Here is a 23,252-nt window from a genome sequence, read left to right as displayed (position 1 = left end):
TGCCAGATGTTGTTGACTACAACTCCCATAATCCCCAAACAAAAGCCATTGCAGCTGGGGATTCTGGGAGTTGTAGTCAACAACATCTGGCAATCCCTGTTAGAGGGAAGACTGGTCACGTCACTGAAGAGTACGTGTTGTTCAGAAGGGTTTTGTGTAATACATTCTTTATTGCAGTTCTAAGCTGAGAAAATTTTTTCTGTTGAATTAGGATGGCTTTTACAGTTCATGTACATGCAGTTGTTTGTGAAAACTGATGATAAGCATAAGTCAATTTACCTGCCTATACAGTGAGGCCTTTCTTATGACCAGTGAGAGCACTGCAGGGAGGAAGCCCTGAAGAGCTTATCACCCCGCAGACGAGCAGCTTTCTTTCCTTGGCCAGGTGGATTGCCCACCCAGACGAGCACCGGCTGCTGCTGGGAGCTCCGAGGGCCAGGGTGCTGAGATGCATCGCCCCGCTCCCTGGAGCTCCAGTAATGTACTATGAGGATTCCTCCTGCCCTGCCCGAGAGCACTGCAGTTTGCTAGCAAACGCGGCTGACAGACAATCGAAAAAACGAGGTTAAGGAAGCGCTTGCCTCCTTGACCTCATTTTGGAGGGTGGCTCCATAGGCAGGTTTGCCGCCGTGGTGTCACCGGGATCAGGCCTGATCCTGGTGGTACATATGCACATGCAAAAATGGCTGGGCTTCCTTAGCCCTGTTTTGCACGTTCGTGTAAATAGCCTCAATATTTTGTATCTCCCCTGCTAACTGGGCAGATATGCACCTTTTAAAGTGATGGCTCTCTTACATTTATCGGGGAGGCAAGCTAACTTATCCAGCCCAAGCACAGCCTCCCCACCACAGCCTTTCCCCACTGGCCATTGCTGGTGTCCACCATGTGCTGCTTGTTAGAATGCAAGCCCTTTGGGAATAAGGAACCATCCTCTTCCTGTTATTTTTTCTATGTAAACTATATTTCTATTGAAAAGAGGTATTAGTAATAATTCAATAGGCACTCCATGTGTGGGGGAGAGAGAGAGAGAAGTTGTAGCTCATGGAATTGCTGTTAGTGAATCAACGTACCTCCCCTTCAAACAAACAGTATCGTAAACATGTTTGTCGGGCACAAGAGAGTGATTGACAGTGGGGTGGCAGGACTTTCTCCCTGCTTTTGCCCTTGAGTGGCTGCAGCGCTCATAACCTCTGCAGAGAGCTATGATAGTACCAAGTTGTATCACCATTTTACTTAACTCCCACATAAGACTCCCCAAAGGGCTATTTTTGCCTATTAGAAGTAGATCATTGAATGGTAGTACCCATAGAATCTCCTATCTGCATGCTTATCTCAGCGGAAGATGTTCTTCATTCCTGAGCTGTCCCTTCTCTAGGCATTAAAACAGATGCCATTCCTGGCCAACTAAACCAAACAACATTCATTACATCCCACCCAGGATTATTCTACGGCCAGTGCAATGAAATTTGTGGGTCAAACCAGATTGACCAAATTTGTGGGTCAAACCCTAACCCTAACCCATTTGTGGGTCAAACCCAAATTTGTGGGTCAACTTTATGCCAGTTGTAATGAAGTCAACACTACTGCAACATTTTGAAAACTAATCTACCTCTATACTTACCTCATCACTTAGAAGCTTGCTGAACACTCAGCCCTTTATTCTGAAAAAGGGGATAGATACCCCCCTCAGTGATATGCCTCAACTAATCCCTGCCCCTTGATTTTTAATCTTCTTATCATTTTGACTTATTCTTCTACTTGTCTTTAAACCAAAAACCCTTCTTTCCACCCACTATAATCCACCCCACCAACAAACCTAAAAACACAACAAATACAAAACTGAATTTGAACATGATCTTAAATTTCTTTGACCAATTTTTATCTCCCAAGATACCGTATATACTCGAGAATAAGCCGATCCGAATATAAGCCGAGGTACCTAATTTTACCTAAGAAACCAAAATTGACTCGAGTATAAGCCTAGGGAATTGCAGCAGCTACTGGTGAGTTTCAATAATCAAAATAAATGCCAATAAAATTACATTAATTGAGACATCAGTGGGGTATATTGTGACCAGTATGTACTTTATTACAGGGGGACATTTTAGCACGGGCAGATAGATGACTCGAGTATAAGCCGAGGCTGATTTTTTCAGCACATTTTGGGTGCTGAAAAATTCTGCTTATACTCAAGTATATACGGTACTTAGTATTCCCCTATTAACACTCGCCATAATCCTCCCAGCACTCATGGTCTTTACAACAACCAACTGCCTTACCTGCCTTACCTACAACTGTTTAACATCCCTATTCTTATTTTACTAACACTAGGCCTTATTTGTGAATAACTAAAAGGGGGCCTAGAATGAGCTGAATTAGGGACTAGTCTAACAAAGATTGCTATTTTCAATTTAGTAGATCCCAGCCTCAGTAACCTTGGGGCCCCTAAATGACCACCATAACCTTCATAATAGCTACAACTTTTATACTTAGTACAGTTGGTTTATCACTTCCCCGAACACACCTTGTTTCAGCCCTCCTTTGCATCGAAGGTATAATGCTCGCAGTCTTCATACTTCTCTCCATAGTTACCCTAACCCAACAGACCCCTATCACTGCAACAAGTCTCATTATTCTGCTAGCCTTCTCTGCCTGCGAAGCCAGCACAGGCCTGGCACTCCTAGTGGCCACGTCACAAACCCATGGCCACCCACGGCCACCTTAAAAACTTAAACCTATTACAATGCTAAAAGTGGTTGTTCCAATAGTCATACTGTTCCCAGCAGCCCTTCTTCTAAAACTTCTCTTCAACACAGCTACCACAGATTTGGCACTACTAGCCATAATTAGTTTATCCTGATTAAATTATCCTCTTATCTTAAACCTTTCATCTATAAATCCCTACTTCAGATTTGATATAATCTCTGCCCTCTTAACTGTCCTATCCTATAGACTCCTCCCCCTCATAATTTTAGCCAGCCAAAACCACCTGCACAAAGAACCCCTCCCACAAAAACGAATCTTCCTTATAACAATTATTTTCTTACAAGTATCCCACATTTTAACATTTTCCGCTTTAGAACTAACCTTATTCTACATTCTATTTGAAACCACACTTATTCCAACCCTAATTATCATCACTCACTGAGGGCGATAGTCAGAACGCCTGACTGCTGGAATTTACTTCCTATTCTGCACCCTGGCAGGGTATAATAAAAAGTAGACACCTGTGCAGGAGGTTTACAACAAGATACGTATGAAGACTATGTTCAGCAGCCACTACAAGTTATAAATGTGTACATTGGTACAAATTATGTCCCCAGCGTTCGAAGTCAAGGGAATCCTCTCCATCTTTCAACAGAAGGCCCTCTAAGCAGCAGGAGGGATGCAAAGATTTGCTCAATGAAACTGAAATAAAACAGTTGGATAACCTGAAGAAATGCTGTGATGAGGATCTACTCCGCTGTGTCTTCTCTGAAAACTGGAGGCTGACTTAATAATGTTTGTATCACAAAAATGAAAAGAAAAGAATCACAGGCTTACAGAATATCTCCCTGACACTATGTTTAAAGGACTCACTTTCAAAAGGGCTTCCCTGAATTTCTACGTTATCTAGCATTATCATCTCTATAGTGGTACAGGGTGGATTGAGGTGGTTAGAGTGCTGGACTAGAACCGGGGAGACCCAAGTTCAAATCCCCATTCAGCCATGAGACTTGCTGGGTGACTCTGGGCCAGTCACTTCTCTCTCAGCCTAACCTACTTCACAGGATTGTTGTGAGGAGAAACTTAAGTATGTAGTATACTGCTCTGGGCTCCTTGGAGGAAGAGTGGGATATAAAATTAATAATAATAAATAAATAATAAAGATAGTGATTTGCTTCATGCTGGTGGGAGTTAATCACTGACCTAACATTTGAACTGTGACTCTCCAGCTCATGCCATTCCTAATGTATACCAGCTGCCTAAATTTATATTAAAATATCAGTTTAATATGAGAATAAAGATGCTTGCAGTTCTCACTAATACTCTCAAAAGTGTGGAAATTGCAATTTAAGTTGGTCACTTACAACAATACCAGTAATAATAGTTCACTCTACAATTTTAAAAGCAGCATGCTTTTAAAAAATGTTGACGTGTACTCGATTTTTATAAGCACATATGCGTTTATAATATCACTCTGGTCTTAGTTAATTTTTCAAGCAGCAGTTATCTTTGTACAGAGCTGTGAAAAGGGGGAACTACAGTACTTCAGGTACAGCAGAAATAACTCAAAACCTTTGACTTCCATCACAAAGTGCAATTTTCTAGGCATTCTGTATTTCAGAACAATATGATAGAAGTTATGAGTGCTGCTTTTGGAGCTTTTCAAAGAAATCTAAGTATAGTTTCAAGTATAATTTGCTAATGTTAAATCTTAAGCATAGATGCGGACTCAAATAGCACAACTGGAAGATATTATTAGAAGCAATGGCACCTGTGGAAATCACTTATTTTTAGCTAATGGTATCTTTCTTAGCATGTAGTTATGGCATAATTGGATTACACTGTATTAGTGCACACCATCCTCTTCTGATAAGCTCTTGAATTCTCAGCTGTATGAATAGGTGCACCTATTCCTGCAAGTAGTTTGTGCCTTTTTCTGACGATAATTAACTAGAGTTTAATAATTCATTCTAAGGACTTTTCCTAATAAGCAGAAATATTGATATATCATTTTTATTTGTTTAACACATTTCTATACCACCCACTACCAAAGTCTAGGTGGTTTACAACAAAACAAAACAAAAATCTAACACATTTAAAATATATATAAAATGTTGAAGTTAAAACAATCAATAAAATTCAACTAAGAAACTTCAACTTAAAAGCTTTGCTGAAGAGATGTGTCTTCAGTTGTTTCCTAAAAGCCATCAGGGATGGAACAGTTCCAGTCTCAGCCGGAAGCGTGATCCGCAGCCCTGGGGCAACTACAGAGAAGGCTTGCTTCAGAGTTGCCACTAGATGAGCCAGTAGCACCTTCAGATGAACCTCCCCTAATGATCTTAATAGGCAGCAGGGTTCATAACGAAGAAGGCGTTCTCTTAAATACTTTTAAGAGAATGTATTGAAAGTCAATCTTATACTTTGATGCGTGTGCAGCCATATCAGATATATACTGTACTAGAAGTCCAAAGCTGCCATTCGTAAGCGAAATCCTTGAGGGAGGAAAAGCAGGATGCAGACTGAGAATGGTAGGAACTCAAGGAATTCTAACTGCAACCTTGCACCCAAAGCTAATTATGCACAGCCTTTCACTCGTGCTGCTTCATTGTCCTTTAAGCACCCACTGTCTCAGTGGCTCGGGTGCTTTTTGAAAAGTAAAAGTAAGCCCCTGACCACATTAGTTTTCCCATCATTTCGCAGGAAGCTTCCCAAGCACGCTAGGTCTTCAAAAAAACTGCTGTGTATCATAATGTGTAATTGAAAAAGAATGAGGTGTCTGCATGCCCCCATCCTTCACTAAATTAGTCTCTGAAACAAACATGAGCCAAGGGCAGGAGGAATTAGAGGCTTCTCCGTAAGAGTGTTTACCAGAGCATGTTCAGCATCTTTATTATACATCTTTCTATATAGCTGTCATAAATATTTGTTCTAAGTTGAAACCTTGCTTACAAAGTCTGTCGTTGAAAAGGGTTCTTGGGTAATATTTGCTGAGATGTGTTAATTGACACCGTTTTATTTGTGGCACTCAGAATTTCCTTATCTTGGTGAAGGGTCCCCCCCCCACCACCACCACCACCCATGTATGTGTTCCTGAGCTGTGTGGTGAGACAGAACTTAGTCCTCTTGCTTTCACATTCTGCCAGTATTTTCAGCATATGAAAATGACTTGCATTCAGGGTGCCAGTTGTGCTTGCTGATCACCTACTCAATTAACTATCAGTTGATATGCTTTTATGTTTCTCCAGTATGAGTGAAAGGCGTAGGGGGCATTTTGTGTGAGCTTCAGGTTCCTTGAGCAACTGTTTGGTGGGAAAACACCAGAGTCGCAAAATGACAACACCTCAAGTTGTCCACAGTTGCAGGAGCTATAATAAATGGGCAGCCCATTTCTCAAAGTGCATGTCAGGAAGAACTTCTGTTCAAGATTGAGAAGTACAGAATGAATTACCCTACAACAATAAATTATGGGAATATTATGAGCTACTTAACAAGTTTCCTGAATTATTTTATTTCTTTCTTTCATATATTGATATTCGAGTTAATAACAAGGAAAAGTGTTAAATGAACTCGGGAGATACATTTTGGCTACCGTGATGCCTAGGTGTTTTGTTTTGTATTTTCCCAGCCTAAATAAATTATTCTAGTATAAAGCTTGGCAACAGGTATGTTCCCACCATGTTTTGTTGTGCTGCGCCATTTTTATTCTTTCCCTTTATGGAAAATTGATCTTTTAGTCCCACAGTTTGTTTGCTGCCTGTTTGCCAGGGTTGAACTCATACCGATCTCCGAGTCAATGACAATTTAGTTCTCTCCACAGCGCTTGCCGGGGAAGCTCACTAAACATCTATGTCATATGCTATAAAATCCAGTATACAGCATACTGCAGCCTTTGTTTATTTAAAGGAATTTTATCCCACCAATCTCAATGGCAGCTTACAAACAAAACTGAAACAGTGGAACTCAATGGAGCTGCTAGTGGTCCAATAATCCATCGCTTGAGGCAACTCCTGACGGGGTTCTTTCACCTCATGGAAGAACCCCTGCTCCCAAGGGACTCCCAGTCAAGCAGTCAGGCAGCCCACCCCTTCTCAACCTATTCTGTGAAGAGTGGCCAAGATTAGCAAAAGACTGGCATGAAATGCACTCCCTTGAGAACAGGTCTTGTGGTAGCAAGCATGACTTGTCCCTTTTGCTAAGCAGGGTCTGCCCTGGTTGCATTAGAATGGGAGACTACATGCCTGAGCACTGTAAGATATTCCCCTTAGTGGATCACGCACCCAGACAGTCCACTGTGCCCCAGGGAGCGCGGAGACAGGCTCCCAGAAATCCCACAATGCATTGTGTGAGTTCCCCAGCGACAGGCAGGCGCCCATCAGTGCTTCAGTGGCAGCTACAAGCAGCCAGCACTTGCACACGATCAGGGAAAAGTGGCTAAGGGAGCACTCGGATTTGCCACCAAGAGCCATGTGCCTCCCAGTGGTTCTTACAGGCAGCCAAGCCCAGGCTTGGTTTCCTTAGCCCAGACTTGACTGCTCATGAGAACAGCCTCTCTAACCACTGAGCAATCACAGAACACCTTTGGGACATGTTCTGGGAATCTCTTACAAGTGACAGACAGACAGAGCTGCCGTGGAGTTGTAGACTGGTAGGACAGTGTGCCCAATCCCAAGTCTGCCAATGCTGGGGAACTCTCAATTCTGATCCTTGTGTTTAATCAGTGTTCCCTAGCATGCATTGCATAACTGCACATCTAGTTTTAGAACCAGTGACTAATTCTGCAGCATCTCCATCTAAATGTTGCATGTTTGGGAAACGACTGTTAAGAAACTAAGAAGATCTGGCAGTGCTGGAGTTGAAAGAAGCATAAACAGAAGGAAAAAATTCTGTTTTAATAAACTACACAGCATAAATACTTAGCAAAAGATTGAAATAAAAAGGTGAAGTTAGGACTGTGACTTTCATCAAGTACCAGTGTTCCACAGAGGAACAGAGAATGACAACTGGAACAAGAAATAACTCTTGAAGACACAGTGTTCCTTCCTAGTAATTAAAGAATACTTGCATAGGAGCGGCAGGCCTTTTTTTTTTTTTCCAGGCAAGTTGGTAGTTAAAGATAAGTAAGGGTTGCACAATCTGGCTTAAAATGGCAAGCTAACAAAATAGAAAGAAATGATCAATCAAGTGGAAGGAAGAAACTTGATCAAAAGTAATGCTGTGAAACCAACTTGGAGGTGAGAGGAGTCAGCAAATTAGATGAGAGCTGTGATCCTACACCCATTGAAGTGAACTGCCAAACCCTGCAGGCTCAGCCCATGTATTTGAAATATGATACAGCAGCAAAAGTGCTAATGCTATTTTAGGCTGTGCATGCAAAGGCAGGACGTCATGGAGAAGCAAGGTGATAGTCCTTTCTGTGCATATATCTACTGGCACTGCATTGGGCACTTCAGTACTGGAAAGAGGCTGAAGGCAATTCAAAGCAGTAGTAATGGCAGAAGTGTGGTTTTATTCTGGAAACTGTTTTTGAAAAATGGATTTTGCAGCATTTATTGTCTGTACCTTACTGGATAGATTGTTCCAGATAGCACCTGACATCCTGACTAGCAAAGTGTATGTGAATGGATAGACTGTGGAGATGCACTGTGAACCCTTGCAACTTCCCTGTGTATGCGCTGTTGTGCAAATGCCATTAGAGTTCCAAGTGCTTCTAGAGCAGGCCTGCACAACATAAGGCCTGGGGGCCCAGTTCTGGCCCGCAGGAACTTTTTTGCTGGCCCCAACAGTAGGAACCATGAACAGCAAGATCCATGAAGAGCTCTAGGACTGTATGCCTAGAATTGGAGCTTAAAAGCAACTGTGATTACGGAAGAGGAGGAGATGACTTGGTGTTTATTTGGGGCTGGCAGGCACTCCAAATGCCCCATGGACTGAGCAGGGATAGGGCCTATTCTATGGGCATTCCTCCTTGATTAAAATTGTGGGTCCCTTGGCAGGCGGAAAGATCCATAAGTAACTAATAGTTGCTTTCATTAATGTTTTTAATAATTTTAATGTCATAATGCACTGAAAACTGACCTCGGCCCCTGCATGCCAACTCATGGTTGCTTCTGGCCCAATGGGGTATTTGAGTTGTGCGCCCCTGTTCTAGAGTGAGGGGAGTAGTCCAAACTCTCATGGCTCTTGTGGAACAGCACATGCATAGGGGAATTGGGGGAGTTGCAAGGATTTGCAACACGTTCCCCTGCCCCTCCTTACACACATGCTTCATTAGTCAGTGTGTCAGCCACTGAAAACTTACAATTTAAACAGATATATTACTTACAAAAATTCTGTTTTAGTGTTGCCCTCACAGGTCTCTCCTAATGTATTCACGCACTCACTTTTTGAAATAATGTAATTAGGCTATGCATATGGAACTATCCTGACGGAATTGGTTTCCACATTGCTTTTCTGTGACGGAACAGTGAATAGGATCCTTTCTGGTCCTGCTCACCAATTTCACTTCAGAATACTAGTAAAGTGTTTTGTGCATATTCTGACACAGATCACCAAGCAGGGAAACAGGATTTTAAATATGTGGTTGACATGATAAGCAGAATAGAGTGTGTGTGCTGTGCTACTACAAGCATCTAAAACAGTGCCCACTGTGTTGTGCAGAAGTGTTTGTGTGCTTAATGCTTAAACTTCCACAGTCGCTCTTGCATGGTAGTACTTCCACTGGAAATAATAGAAGTTTTGCCACTCAAGTGAAATAGTGCAATTTTAAGTATTAGCACAAGAGTGCTCTTATGCAATAGGACAGGCAGTTCTGAATTGCCCATGTTAACTCTGCTTATCATATCAACTGTTTTGTGAATATTAGTAATTAGTAAATTAGTGAATAATGGACACAAAAATAAAATCACAGGTACAAGCCAAATTTCATTTGCTATATTTTAAGAAAAAGTTAATATTGTAAAAGTGGTGACTCCAAAAGCAAAGTATCCACAATTACAAAACAAAGCAAAACTACGGTGTATCAGGCACACAGTGCAACTGACTTTGCTTTAGTGAATTTTATGCAAGTCTTCCATTTAATTGTTGTTACAGGTCCTGATTATATCAAACAACTTCACAGCATGGAAGTTAAGGAAAACCCTGAAGAAAAAGCTCAGGAGAAACCACCTTCACCAAAAGAATCCCCCCACTTTTATCGAAAAGGAACTACACCTCCCGGGACTCCAGGAGAGAGCCCAAGGGAGAGTCCAATCCTCTCTGCTGAACCTTCCCCTGCAAAACAAATCAAAAAGCAAAACTCGACATCAGAGGTTGGACTCATTCAAGAAAAAAAGAGTTTAGTCACTGAAAATGTAACACCGAGTATCAACAAACCTCTTCACTCAAAAGTTCCTATGAAGGAGGAGGCAATGGTAAAGCACCAGCCAAAGTTCTCACCCCGCAACAATCCTAGCAGCACAGAGAATGGGGAGCTGCATGATCATTACCATGGGTACTATGTGAAAACGAATCCAACTTTGTATCCATATGAGCTTGGGGAAGACGAGGACCATGCCAACCCATCATCTTCAGCACTTGCACTAGTAGCATCAGCTCAGAAGTCAAGCCCCTCCAAATCTGGGTTTCAGTTAGATGCCAAAGAATTCTTAAAGAAACCTGATTTTGCTGCACCAAAGAATCCAGCTAATAACGACTTCTATTCGGTGGAAAGAGAAGTCAGTTTGGTAGGTGCTGTGGACTGAAAGCTCAAGCCTGAGCAATCCCAGAAACAATGCAATAGTTTTGTTTTTATTTGGGTGAGCTGGCTACTAAATGGATTCAGCAAACATGTGCTTGTTAGTTTTGTGTATTACAAAAGAACATTAGATGGAAAGCTGGGATTGACTGCAGCTCCCTAAAAATTGTGTGTTTGGTAGAAAATATAGGATTGGCACCATGTAATGGCTGAGGAAGCTTTTTGTTTCAGGATTAAAAAGATGAATCCAGAGACCATTGTCTTCTCAGATATTGTTGACTGCGATTTTTAATTAACCCCTTGTGGTTAAAGCGAGTTCAGGAGTTATCCCAGGACAGCAATAATACAAAGAAGGTTTTAGAGCCCTCAGATATATGAACATAAAACCAATATTCAGAAGGATAAATAAAGAGAATAGATATATGAACATAAAATATATGTTCAGATATATGAACATAAAACCAATATTCAGAAGGATAAATAAAGAGAATAGAAGTATCTTGCACTTAATTTGTGGCCACTTCATTGCTGACAGCTTTTCTTGTTGGTTATAGTTTCTTTATAGGAAGCCGTGTGTACTCTATGGCATGTGAAAGATATACACATATGAGACTTTCATAGGGTAGCTTCACACAACTACCAGCCGGACTGGAAGTTGAGATAATGTTGGAGATCCACCAGGACACAAGAACACATGCTCCTGGCAGGCGTGATACGTAAAGCCACCCAAGTCCAGTTCCTGATATTCTCCACCCAACACACTCCCAACTTCCGTCTGTAAGATCTGGAAGTCAAGCAGAGAATCTCAGAAGAATGTTGGGTGGATAATCTTGGGAACGGACTTAGGTGGCCTCAGATGGCACACTCATCAGGAGCATGCATTCTCATATCCTGGCATACCCCAACATTTTACCCAGCTGGTGGGTAAACATGACCAACATGACCAGATGGTAGTCATGTGACAGCACCCATAGTGCATGTGTAGGGAAGTGTAGGTGAGATGAATGCATTGCATTCATGAATACACAATGAGTGGCATCCAGATTTTTACCTTGTACTAGCTCAAGGGGTTTTCCTCCAGAGTAGCACTACATGTTTCAGAGTAGAGGAAACTGTGGATGCTACCCATGTAAACAGAAGTGATATCTGTTTAGGACAATTCATATGTGTGAATTGGCCCTTAGTTACTGAGGTGACAAGAAACTTGACAGTTCTTCTGTCCTTCAGAGCACAATAATTGCATTTGCCTTGATGGAACCAAGCATTATTAAAAAGGATAGGTAACATTAAGCTTGTAAACCATATTTCAAGATGAAGGGCTTTACTAGATAGACGGTTGAAACCACTATCCTCCAAACAGATAGAGGTGTGTTTTCGTTTTGAGTTGTTTTAGTTTTTTGTTTTCTGCTTTTTTCATATTAAGGGATTAAGTGTGATGGCTGTTCTCTCTGATTACATAATTCAAAGTGAGGGAAAGTCTATCAGTCTTCAGGGTCTCATGAGACATTTCCTGTGCAAGGACCAGTGAAATTACTTTGAGCAGCATGAGTGATTTCCAGTAGATTTGTGTCCTTTCAGAATTTAGTAGGTGCAGAGCTTTTGTATAATGTTGCTTGCAGATTTTCCTCTGTCTTCAGCATTGCCATTTCAGCCACAGGGGGAAAAATGATCTTCCTCATTCTGCCTCTTCTCCCAGCCTTTTCAGAGGAAGAAAACATCCAGTGTGCCAATCCACAGAAATGAGAACTGCAAAACTATTGGAGATATAATCCGATGAGGTTTGATGGATTAATCAGAAGTGCCAGAAAATGTTTTGAACTAAGTTCTTGGAATATTGAAATGATTTTTGGCTTATTTGACAAAATATTGGTTAAGTATTACAGAAGTTCATTAATGTTACAAAGATTCTGAAGCAAAAAAACTCATTTATATTAATGCGGCTCAATTGCACCCTGGGCTTGGGACATAGGGAGCTGCCTTAGATAAAGTCTAATGGTTGAGCTATCTAGCATAGCACTGTCTGTTTTCACTGCCAGAGATTCCCCAAAGTTTCCCATTCCCATATGTGAGATTTTTTTAAACAGGAGAAACTGAGGGCTTGACGAGACCTTAAACATCCAAAACATGTGCTGCTCCACCATTAAGTTACAGCCCTTTCCCTTAATTTTGTTCATAATTAAGTAAAATATGTCTGCAAAATAAGAGCTACATTTGGGATAAAGACTGATTTTGTCTTGTATTAATTAACCCTCTTTTGATATGCAGTTCCCAAATGAATCACTTTTAGTCTTTTTTTTTTTTTGTCTCAAATTTAACACTTCATTTTAATATGTTCCTCCTTGTATGCCTTAAGCTTCACTGTTATATAAGAGCTGAAGGGATGGTTCCAGGCATGCATAAAGCTTTTCTATTACCACTTCTTTAGAACACCTGTTTAAATCAGTCATGGAAGGCAGAGACTAATTTTGCCTTTTTCTATTTTAAGCCACTGCAGAGCATTGAGGCCTTATTTATGGTGCTTCACCCGAAAGCCTTTTGGAGTCGCACTATTAATGTTTTAAAAGCCAGAATTAGAGTCACATTTTGAATCCCATAGATAGAACATAGTTCTCTACAACTTGCTTGATAGTTCTTAATACCACAGAAAATGCCTAAGGAGCTCCTCAGAGTTTTAGGTAATCTTTAAAGTATCTCATACTGGTCCGCGCTGTCCTTCCTTCCACTTCTTGAAATTCTTCCTCACTTAACTTTCTATCTAATATGTTTAATCAACTAGTCAGCAAAGCATTCAGACTTAAAATCTATAAACTTAAATCCATCCTATCACCAACAATTCCGGAGTATTGTACCAGAAACATGGATACCTTTGCAAACTGCTTATAAACTATGCATACAGTGGTAAGGAGGCTATTTGTCCACGACTTTGCCTTCTCATGTTTATCCCTCACAGAGCTTTAACATGTAGCATTGGCCATTGTGTCATTTTAGTGCCTGCCATAGAGAGTTTTTGTGCCAGCATCAGCCATCTGCCAGATGGTAACCCTGGCATAGGTCTTTTCATGCCAGATGCCAGAATAACATGATGGCTAGCACAACATATTACAACAAGGTAAGTCATCTCTGAGGCTATTCCTGATGCTGAGAAATTCCCAACAATCTCCTGGTACATAAGAAGATAGGAAGCTGCCCATGGGCAAAATAAATAAATAAAGATAATGTAATAATAATATAATCCTGTGTGTCTCGTATGTAGCTTTCTGTGCCACATTCCATTCTGCTCTGGAGGGTTCCCCAACCACCAGGAGTGAATGGGGGGGCCTGAAAGATGGGGGAAATTGCAGGAAATTGCCTCCATTTTCAGTCTTCCCGTTAGGTAAGTGTTCACTCTTTCCCACTGGTAGGCCTACTGCAGGTAAATTTACTGTGACAAATGCAATAAATTTGTGAGTGAGCATAATAACTTATTAGAAATAGCTGCATTTTTAATAGCCCTTAATATATAGGTTTGACTCCCATCAGCCATAGGCTCTGTTTAAAATGTTTTAAATGGCTTGCTTAAGTGGTGGTTTGCCAAAGCTTTCAATGAGGACATAGTGGTCCGCATAAAGGAAAAAGTTTGGAAGTGCTGCCTTAACTGCTTCTTCTGCAAATAGAAGACACTTGCGTTTGCACAAGAAGGTGGTAATTTTCACTGATCATTGTTCTCTCAGCAGTGTTCCCATGTCCTTTGCCCTCCAACTCCAGAAGGTCCATTAACCCTCAGGAGTTGATTTTCAAGAAAGTGTGGGAAGTTGCTGTTACAAGGAGGGAGGGTGGAAATTCCCTTGCAGGGAGAACTTAGAGTTAGGATATAACACAGTGTCTGAGCAGCTCATTTGTAGCAGGTTCATTATTAGTCTTTCAAAATACTTCAGTTGATTGGTTGAAACTGCAGAGAACAGCCATCCTGGTACAGATCAGCAGACCTGAGATACTACTCATAGGGAGGTTAATATTGCAGCTAATTATGCATTTCTGAGAATTTGAATATTCAGTTATACCAATACCCTTTGGTTTCCTTAAGACAAAATCTCTAGTCACCGAAAAATTTTAAAAGGAGAAAATAAGTAGGATGGCCTCCCTTTTAAACATATGAATGATAAAGTCTCATCCATGTGGCTGGTATCTTTCTGAATATAGTTCCAACATAGCATTTGTACTTATAGTCTGAATCTGAAGCTAGACAAATTATACTTTTATTTTTATTTTCAAACTGACATCCAATTTCATGGACCAAACATGACCTTCAAATCTCTTTGCTGTGGCTGCAGTCTACAGAATCTCTTTGTTGTCTATCAATTCCTACAGAATCTCTTTGCTATGGCTGCAGTCTACAAATGATATCTGAGTAAATGTGCTTGAGGCTAAGATGATTGTTACGATTTGATTATGTGTTCTCATCACTTTTACATTCTCAAACAATCGTCTCTAAGTAAAACGGTAAGGCCCAGTTAATGAAAGGAAGAAGAATGGTCAACATTTTGTACATCTAACATTTCAATTTACTACTTACCTAAGTTTGATTTTGGCACTAGCAACTATCATGGCATTTTGGTTCATTTTTCATGAAAGATGGGGGAGGAGGTTCATCCTTCAAAATGTATTGTTGTTGTTTTGTTGAGCAGATAGGTAACTACGACAAAAGGTTAGAGACAAGTAGCCTACCACACTTGTTTATCTTAGTTTTCTCTTTGAGAAATGATTGCACTGTTTGAGGCCTAAATACTATTCTGTTTTCCTTTGCACAACTGAATTTCCAGGGGAAATAACTTAATATTTATGTGATTAAATCCATATGATGCTGGTCATAATCTCACCTGTATTCATGTCTTTAAAAAAGAAGAAGGCTGCTCAATTGGATGTCGCACAAAATAACTAAAGATAATTTTAACCCAGAGTTAAATCTGTTGCTTTCAAGATGATTAATCATTCAAGATTGTGGTTTTAAAAAAAAAACTGCAAAGAGGGAGAGTCTAATTCTGATTTTTCTTATGACATCATTTGCAAGCAGTAGATTTATTCATTATTTGTTTTTTGTGAATGTAATCAAAATCCTTTTTTTTTTTCATTTTTAGGGTCCTAATTCAATCATGATTGCCCTGGTAATGCTGTTGAATATTGGTTTAGCCATTCTTTTTGTCCATTTTCTAACTTGATTGGAATTAGAAAAGGTAAGAACAATCTTGGGTTTTTTTCAGTATAAAATTCTACCTTCCTCCCCAACCCCAGTTTTAATCTTTCCCATTTGAAATCACAAAGCATTATTATTTGCAAGCTTTTTAATGTTCCCCCACTTTGATTTTATCCATGCCTGAATGTGATTAAACATAGTTACTTAATGATCTAACTGTTTTGATTCTTCAGTGAAGTCATGACAACTAGTGGCGTAAGCCCACAATTCTCGGCAGTTGTGTCATCAGCCTTTTAAATGGCACGAGTCATGTTCAGACACAGGGAAGGAGGCATGGAATTAGGATGGGACACGAGAGAGAGGAAACTTGGAACACTCAGCCAGGGACCTGATCAGTTCCTCTGCTGAGGAGTTGTGGCTTTGGGATCTTCTTAAAGCTGAAGCAAGCAGCCATGTTGGAAAACAAACACAAGCGCGCACACAAAAGCTTGCTGAAGCAGCCCAACAAGTGAAGTGCGTTGGTTACTCCATCTGTTCCAGCAGAGAGTGTGACTAAACTGGAAATGTACGGAGCTGCACTTTTGTTGATGGAAGCTAACAGCTGCCTTACTATTTTGCCGTCTGATGTTTTTGGTGGGGGAGATGGGGAAGCGACTGCCAGAGGAATGTGGTCAGAGGATTCTATTGCTGTGGAAGCGATTCCAGTATTCACTCCTATCTCATTAGAAGAAATAGTTAGCAGCATCACTCACCAGTCTTATTCCATTACCTGCTGCTTTTAAAATCTCCTTGCAGTTTTCTGGAGATTGTGTTTCATTTGCTTATGCATGATTCTGTTCATTTGCTATTTATTTAAAACCTGTGTTACAACCATTAGACAGTAATGTCAGCCAGCCTGAAAAATGTCATTAGTTTTCACCCCAAATCCAGAAACACAAAATTAAAGCCTGTAGCGTATGTGCAGAATAGATATTCTCTTAACACTTTTTTTGTTTTTCCTATGCTGTTAAAGTTATCTTCCTTTGAGGGTTAGAAGGCAATATGCAACAATGTTTTTAAAGCCATTGTGTTTATCTTCCTTGCAACAGTAGCAGGCAGAATTATTCTAAATGCTGCAAGGTTAACTGGGCTGTATCAGCATAATGGGAAGAGTAAGGTAGAATATTTGGAGAAATGCTGTACCACTGAACTATTTGGGTCTTAGTTCATTAAAGAGAAATTTCACTTGCATCTGAAGCCTTGCCTGAGTACACAATAGAAGCTGTTAATTAATACCTATAATAAATTATGGTTTTCAAAAGGCCAAGCTTCACGTTGAATACATTCAGGTAGAGCATAAGTCTGTTAACAATGACTGATGATCAGTTTGATGCCTTTAATGTTGTTTAAATGAGTCTGTAAAATTACCTCAGCCAGTTAAAACTTAAGCCTCAAATTCTCACTTGGACTCTTTTGTCTTAACTCGATTTACAGTCCTGTGTTTTGATGATATGATTCATGTTTTCCTCCCCACTGTAGTTGTTGTTTTTCCATATTACTCAAAAGCATGCTTGTTCACTTATAGGAGAGAATTGTACATGGTGTGGTCATTTTGGAAGTCAGCATTTTAATTAGAAACAAAAAGTAAAGGGCTTGGGTTTTGATTTATTTTATCTCTTAGGAACAAAAACACTTTTCAGGTTTTTATCCTATTTGTAAATTAACTACTATTATTATTATTTATTATTATTTGCATGGTTTAATGAAGAGATTTCATCATAACTACATTAGCTGTCATAAGAGGCCAGCCCATCAAGTGGAAATGGGTATGGAATGGATCTTGTAGCCTGGGTAGGGTCAATGCCAGGGCAGTAACACAGTGGCATTTTTTTGCAGAAGGGTGTTGAGAAGCCTGTGTTTTGACCAGTATGGAACTAAGAAGCAGTCAGCCAGCCAATGAACTTTTAACAACTTACATATTTGTTTTTAAGGAAGAATATATATATATATTCCTCCTCAATTTAGAAAAAGTAATTCTGAAATGAAGAATCAGGTTTTTTAATTATAACAAGTCTTGATGTCCTAGATAAGCACTCTTTCTTATTTACTCCAGTAACTGCTTAAACAAATTTTGTAACTGATATTTGAATACTATTACATGTTTGTTTAAAATCTAAAAAGTACGGCTTTTGAAAATGTTTATAAACTTAAGCATGTTAGTTCCATTTATAAATATGTATGATTTATAAGCTTTTTTAAAAACAAAGCTCCAATCAAAAATGTTGGTATTTTTCTAAAATGTGCACAGCTGTATTTTACATAAAAGGCTATTTATAGTTAGTTGTTATACTGTACACTACATTTTGGACAGCTCGTAAGTCTGCCAATGTACTTAATGATATGTCATTTTGTCTATTTAAAATTTCTTGCTGTGAATGAACTCTTTATCTAATGAGCTTCTTTATTTATAATTCTGGACCCCAAAATGGATAATGTACAGTTTTCATAACTGTATTTATGCTAATAAAATGGAATTGGTTACTAATGTGTAGACTGAGTATCTCTTTTTATTAAGAAGCATACTTTTTCTTCCCTATCTAGTGAGTGAGAAATCAGGAAAAGATATGGGTTCTTTTCAAGTTGAATCTTTTGCATTTTATGCTCTTCCTTCTTGTGGTACAGATAAAATTATATATACTCTAATTTTCAGAGGAATTGTGTGGGCTTAAACCACACTGATTTTGGTTTGACACTCATTTGTATCTTTGTTCTATGATCTTATGTAAAGCCATAGAAAGAAGAAAGCAGAAACTAGAGTAACTTTCCTTTTAATGTAAATAGGAACAGTTATTCCTGATTACGGTACATGTTAATTAAACATCTTCTTCCAAAAGATGTAATTGGAACAATGTCCCCTGTCTGCAGAATAACTCCTTTCTGTTCTTCAGCTTCTTATCTGGAGACATAAAACATGTGTGAGCAACAAAGCAACATAATTGTTAAAAGCATGCCAGATAACTTTCAGATTCAGCTACAGTTCTGATGGCCATAATGAAATTTCATCTGCCTTCCCAATGTGAGCTTAGAATGGCAGAAAATACTTCAGAATTCTGTAAATATATAATTTACATATGAATCCTCCCAGTGACAAGCAAGGGGAGAAGCTTAGATTGGTGGGGGAAAGTTAGCAAAATTGTATTTCAGTTATGGCCGCCTTTTACTAAGCATCTCATTCTCGATATTCCGCTTGTGCTGTGAATAGAAATCAGTCATATAGTTTAAGTAGTATGACCTCTTGCCATGTAAATTTTTTCTCTGCCCTTTAATGATGTTATTGACTTGTCACTGACTAAATCTACAGAGATCTGTGCAGGCTATCCAAGTCCAGAAGAGCACAAATTAAAGCATTTGTAATTTTTCGTGTCATCCAAGCCAGTTCTCCCCCTCTCAAAGATAGCTGCTCATAGAAGAAGGCTTTCTTTTGGCTCTTATCCTGGGGACAAAGAGAGGATTAAATGTGTTAACAATGTTCTTGTGACACTTGAGCAAAATTATCAAGTTATTACTGAAATAGCTAACACTGTCAACTATCAAAATCAGACCAGACCTCAGTCTGCTACACTAGAATAAGTGTTGTGGATTGCATATTGTTAATGCCATCACACACACACACACCCCTACTTATATCTCTGTTGTCTGTATTCTGGAATGAATGTATGCAGTAAAAGAGTGAAGCTGTATCATAACTGATCCTGATAGTAGCCTGAATGCATTGTAAAATGCCTGAAAGTTTTCAGGACTCGTTACTACCTGATGTGATTAGTGGGTGTGGCTTCTGAATCCTTAGGCATAATCAGACATGTAAAAGTATGTAAAAATGAGAGTGACATTAGTTCATTATATAAAAGATGGGTATAAATGGAAGGTGATTACATGGTTGATTACTGGATCTGGGTTTTGCTTCTCTAATGCTTCTATTTTTAATGAAAATGTTTTATGAAATGATAAACAAGTAAACCACATACATTTTCCAGGATATCAAGAATTCAATTTATGATTTTTTTTTCCCTCTGGAAAATTATCCAATATGATTTAGCACCTATCATAGATATATATTTGGAGCAATAACCTATACAACCTTGCCTTCAAATCCAGATGCAACACAATTGGCCGTGTTTAAAATGACTTTAAAGTTTGCATTAATGCAAAGTTTGTGTTTGCATTAATGCAAAGTTTGTGTTTGCATTAATTGTGTGCTAAACACAGTTACTTCAGATGCATCCTGTCCTCTAACAATATGGCTGGAAAATTCATCCTCCACCTAAGTAGACCATTGACAAAGGACATCTTCATGTGTGCCTCCCTATTGTGCAAGTGTTTAGGAATGCAACCATTATGTTTCTATTGTGTACATTATGGTTAATGCATATTATATATATAATATGCAATATAAGCTCAGAAAGCCTTGAATTAATTCTCTCTGCTGTTTGTCTAATACTTTCTGTTTCTGTTCTTTACTTTGAGATGATACTCATAACCTGCTAACTGAGCAACGAGCCACGTTTTTAAAGTGGTGATTCTCTTTATTTAGCAGGGGATGAGCAACTGGCCCTATCCATCCCCAGCACAGCATCCTTCCAGTGACTGTTGCTGGAGTCCTGTTCATTGTTTAGGTTGTGAGCCCTTTCAGGAAGCTCACAATCTAAACAGGGAGCCTGTGTGTGTGTGTGTGTGTGTGTGTGTGTGTGTGTGTGTGTGTGTGTGTGAGAGAGAGAGAGAGAGAGAGAGAGAGAGAGAGAGAGAGAGAGAGAGAGAGAGAACGAGAGAGAACCGCTTTGGACAGGGAGCCATTTCATTTATTTATTTTGCTGAAAAGAGGTATAGAGAGGACAAAAGAGAACAAAATCGCTCTTATTCAGGCCAACTTGGATTCAAGCACCACAGTTGTTACAGAGTCTGATGACAAAGTGTCCAGCAGCTCCTCTTATGTGATGATCCTGGATCAATTTCAGTTTGTGACTCCTGAGGATGTGGACAAGTTGCTTGGAATGGTGCAGCCTACCACCTGCCCTCTTGATCCTTGCCCAACATGGCTTATACTATCTGGCAGGGAGGCTGCTGTAGAGGGCTTGGTAGAGATTATAAATGCTTTTCTGAGGGAGGGAAGGATGCCTCCTTGTCTTAAGGAGGCAATCATTAGACCTTTTCTGAAGAAGCCTGCCTTGGATCCCTCAGTGAAGCAACTAGCAAGCCTGTCTCCAATCTTCTGTGGCTGGGCAATGAAAATGAGAGGGTGGTGGCCTCTCAGTTCCAGGCGGTCTTGGAGGAAACTGATTATCTAGACCCATTTCAAATTGGCTTTCAGGTGGGCTATGGGGCAGAGACTGCCTTGGTCATCCTGATGGATGATCTCCAATTGGAAATTGACAGAGGGAGTGTGATTCTGTTGATCCTTTTGGATTTTTCGGCAGCTTTTGATACTATTGACCATAGTATCCTTCTGGAACATCTGAGGGGATTGGGGGTGGAAGACACTGCTTTTCAGTGGTTCCGCTCCTACCTCACGGGAAGATTCCAGATGGTGTCTCTTGGAGACTGTTGTTCTTCAAAATCTGAACTTTCATATGATTTCCCTCAGGGCTCCTTATTGTCTCTAACGTTTAACATCTACATAAAACTGCTGGGAGAGATAATTACGAGATTTGGTGCAGGGTGTTATCAATATTGGGGTTTTCTTTTAACGAAAGGCAGTATAGAAATGTAAAAATAAAAAATATATAAAAATAAATATGCTGATGACACCCAAATCTATTTCTCCATGTCAACATCATCAGGAAAAGGCATAACCTATCCCAAGTGGGCTCTGGACCGATGCATGTTGCAGGTCACACAGTTGATTTGGACTTTTACTCTGATGAGGGTGGTGTTCCGTGGGTGGGGACTCCTGTGATTTCCCCATTGTCATGGACAGACCACCATCTGGTTAAGGTTGGACTCACGGTCACACCCCACCTTCTCAGGGGTGAGGGACCTATTAGGATGGTCCGCCCGAGAAGGTTATTGGATCCAATAAGATTTCAAGAATCCTTGGAGGGATTTAGTGTTGGCTCTGCCGGCGATCCTGTTGATGTTCTTGTGGAGAATTGGAACAGCAAACTCACCGGGGCAGTAGACATGATTGCTCCTAAGTGTCCTCTCTGACCTGCTTCAATATTGGCCCCTTGGTATACAGAAGAACTACGGGGGCTGAAGCAGCAAGGTAGACGATTGGAGTGCAGGTGGAGAAAGACTCAGCTTGAATCCAACAGATTGCAACATAGAGCTTATTTAAAGATCTATGCTCAGGCAATACGTACAGCAAAGAAGTGATTCTTTTCTGCCCGTATTGCATCCACAAGTTCACATCCGGCGGAGTTGTTCAGGGTTGTGAGAGGGCTAGTATGTGCCCCTCCTCCCTTGAATCAGAATCTGGAACCACTGATTACCCACTGTGATGTGTTTAATGAATTCTTTGTGGAAAAAATCTCTCATATTCAGGCCAACTTAGATTCCGTCTCCACAATTACTTCAGTGTCTGATGTGGAGGTGTCCAGCAACTCCTCTTGTGTGGTTAGGTTGGATCAGTTCCAGTTTGTGACTCCTGAGGATGTGGACAAGCTGATTGGAATGGTGTGGCCCACCACCTGTCCTCTTGACCCTTGCCCGACATGGCTTATACTATCTGGCAGGGCAGTTGTTGTAGAAGGCCTGGTAGAGATTATAAATGTGTCTCTGAGGGAAGGTAGGATGCCTCCTAGTCTTAAGGAGGCAATTATTAGACCACTTTTGAAGAAGCCTACCTTGGATCCCTTAGAGCTGAGTAACTACAGGCCTGTCTCCAACCTTCTGTGGCTGGGCAAGGTAATTGAGAGGGTGGTGACCTCCCAGCTCCAGACAGTCTTGGAGGAAACTGATTATCTAGACTCATTTCAAACTGGCTTCCAGGGTGCCTATGGGGTGGAGACTGCCTTGGTCAGCCTGATGGATGATCTCCAATTGGCAATTGACAGAGGAAGTGTGACTCAGTTGGTCCTTTTGGACCTCTCGGCAGCTTTCAATACTATTGACCATAGTATCCTTCTGGAGGTTACCAGCAGATGTACCAATGTTTTGAGGTCATCTATCTCAAGAAACAGATGCAGCTGGCGTATCAGCCGGAGCTGATAGAAGGCACCTCTTTCCACTGCCTCAACCTGGGACACCAGGGAGAGACTTGGATCCAGAAGCACCCCCAGACTCCTTGGAGGAAGGCACCTTGGAAGAAGAGTGGGATATAAATGTAAAATGTAAACAATAATTACAAACTGAGGCTGAATCCAGATAAGACGAAGGTACTTATTGTGTCCATAATTCTCCCTTGACAAGTCCATAATGCTGGGAAAGGTTGGAGGAAAGAGAAGAGGACGACCAGCAGCAGGGTAAATGGACTTGATTGCAACAGCAATGAATTCACCACGGAGAGACCTTAAAGGCCAAATTGAAGACAGATCATTCTGGAGAGAATCTATCTATCTGGTCGCTAAGTGTCGGCATCGACTTGACGGCACTTAATCAATCATCAGTCAATCACTTATTGTGCGGGGTCGGAACTTGGGAGATGATTTTGATCTGCCAGTTCTGGATGGG

The 23,252-nt window shown here is 40.4% G+C and overlaps 1 protein-coding gene across 4 annotated transcripts in view; it reads left to right on the top strand.

Annotated features, from left to right (window-relative positions):
- The window catches only part of JPH1 (junctophilin 1), a 97,289-nt gene extending 79,157 nt beyond the window's left edge, over positions 1-18,132 (top strand). Inside the window, exons 4-9 of one of the 4 annotated variants that reach the window (XR_008306771.1) lie at positions 9,796-10,427; positions 12,135-12,307; positions 13,427-13,547; positions 14,786-14,917; positions 15,553-15,648; positions 15,842-18,132. Coding sequence is in view for 1 of the 4 variants with exons in the window: in XM_053248653.1 (XP_053104628.1) it covers positions 9,796-10,427; positions 15,553-15,633 (713 nt within the window). In the remaining 3 variants the exon portion in view is untranslated. Of the gene's footprint in view, positions 1-9,795; positions 10,428-12,134; positions 12,308-13,426; positions 14,918-15,552; positions 15,649-15,841 lie in introns of all 4 variants that reach the window. The other 3 variants (XR_008306770.1, XR_008306772.1, XM_053248653.1) reach the window with 3 other exon arrangements.
- The last annotated feature ends 5,120 nt before the right edge of the window (positions 18,133-23,252 follow it).

Source organism: Hemicordylus capensis, chromosome 4 (assembly GCF_027244095.1).
Source record: "Hemicordylus capensis ecotype Gifberg chromosome 4, rHemCap1.1.pri, whole genome shotgun sequence".
Taxonomy (NCBI): domain Eukaryota; kingdom Metazoa; phylum Chordata; class Lepidosauria; order Squamata; family Cordylidae; genus Hemicordylus; species Hemicordylus capensis.
Note: the sequence above shows the minus strand (reverse complement) of the source record. Positions and strands in the feature narration are given on the sequence as shown.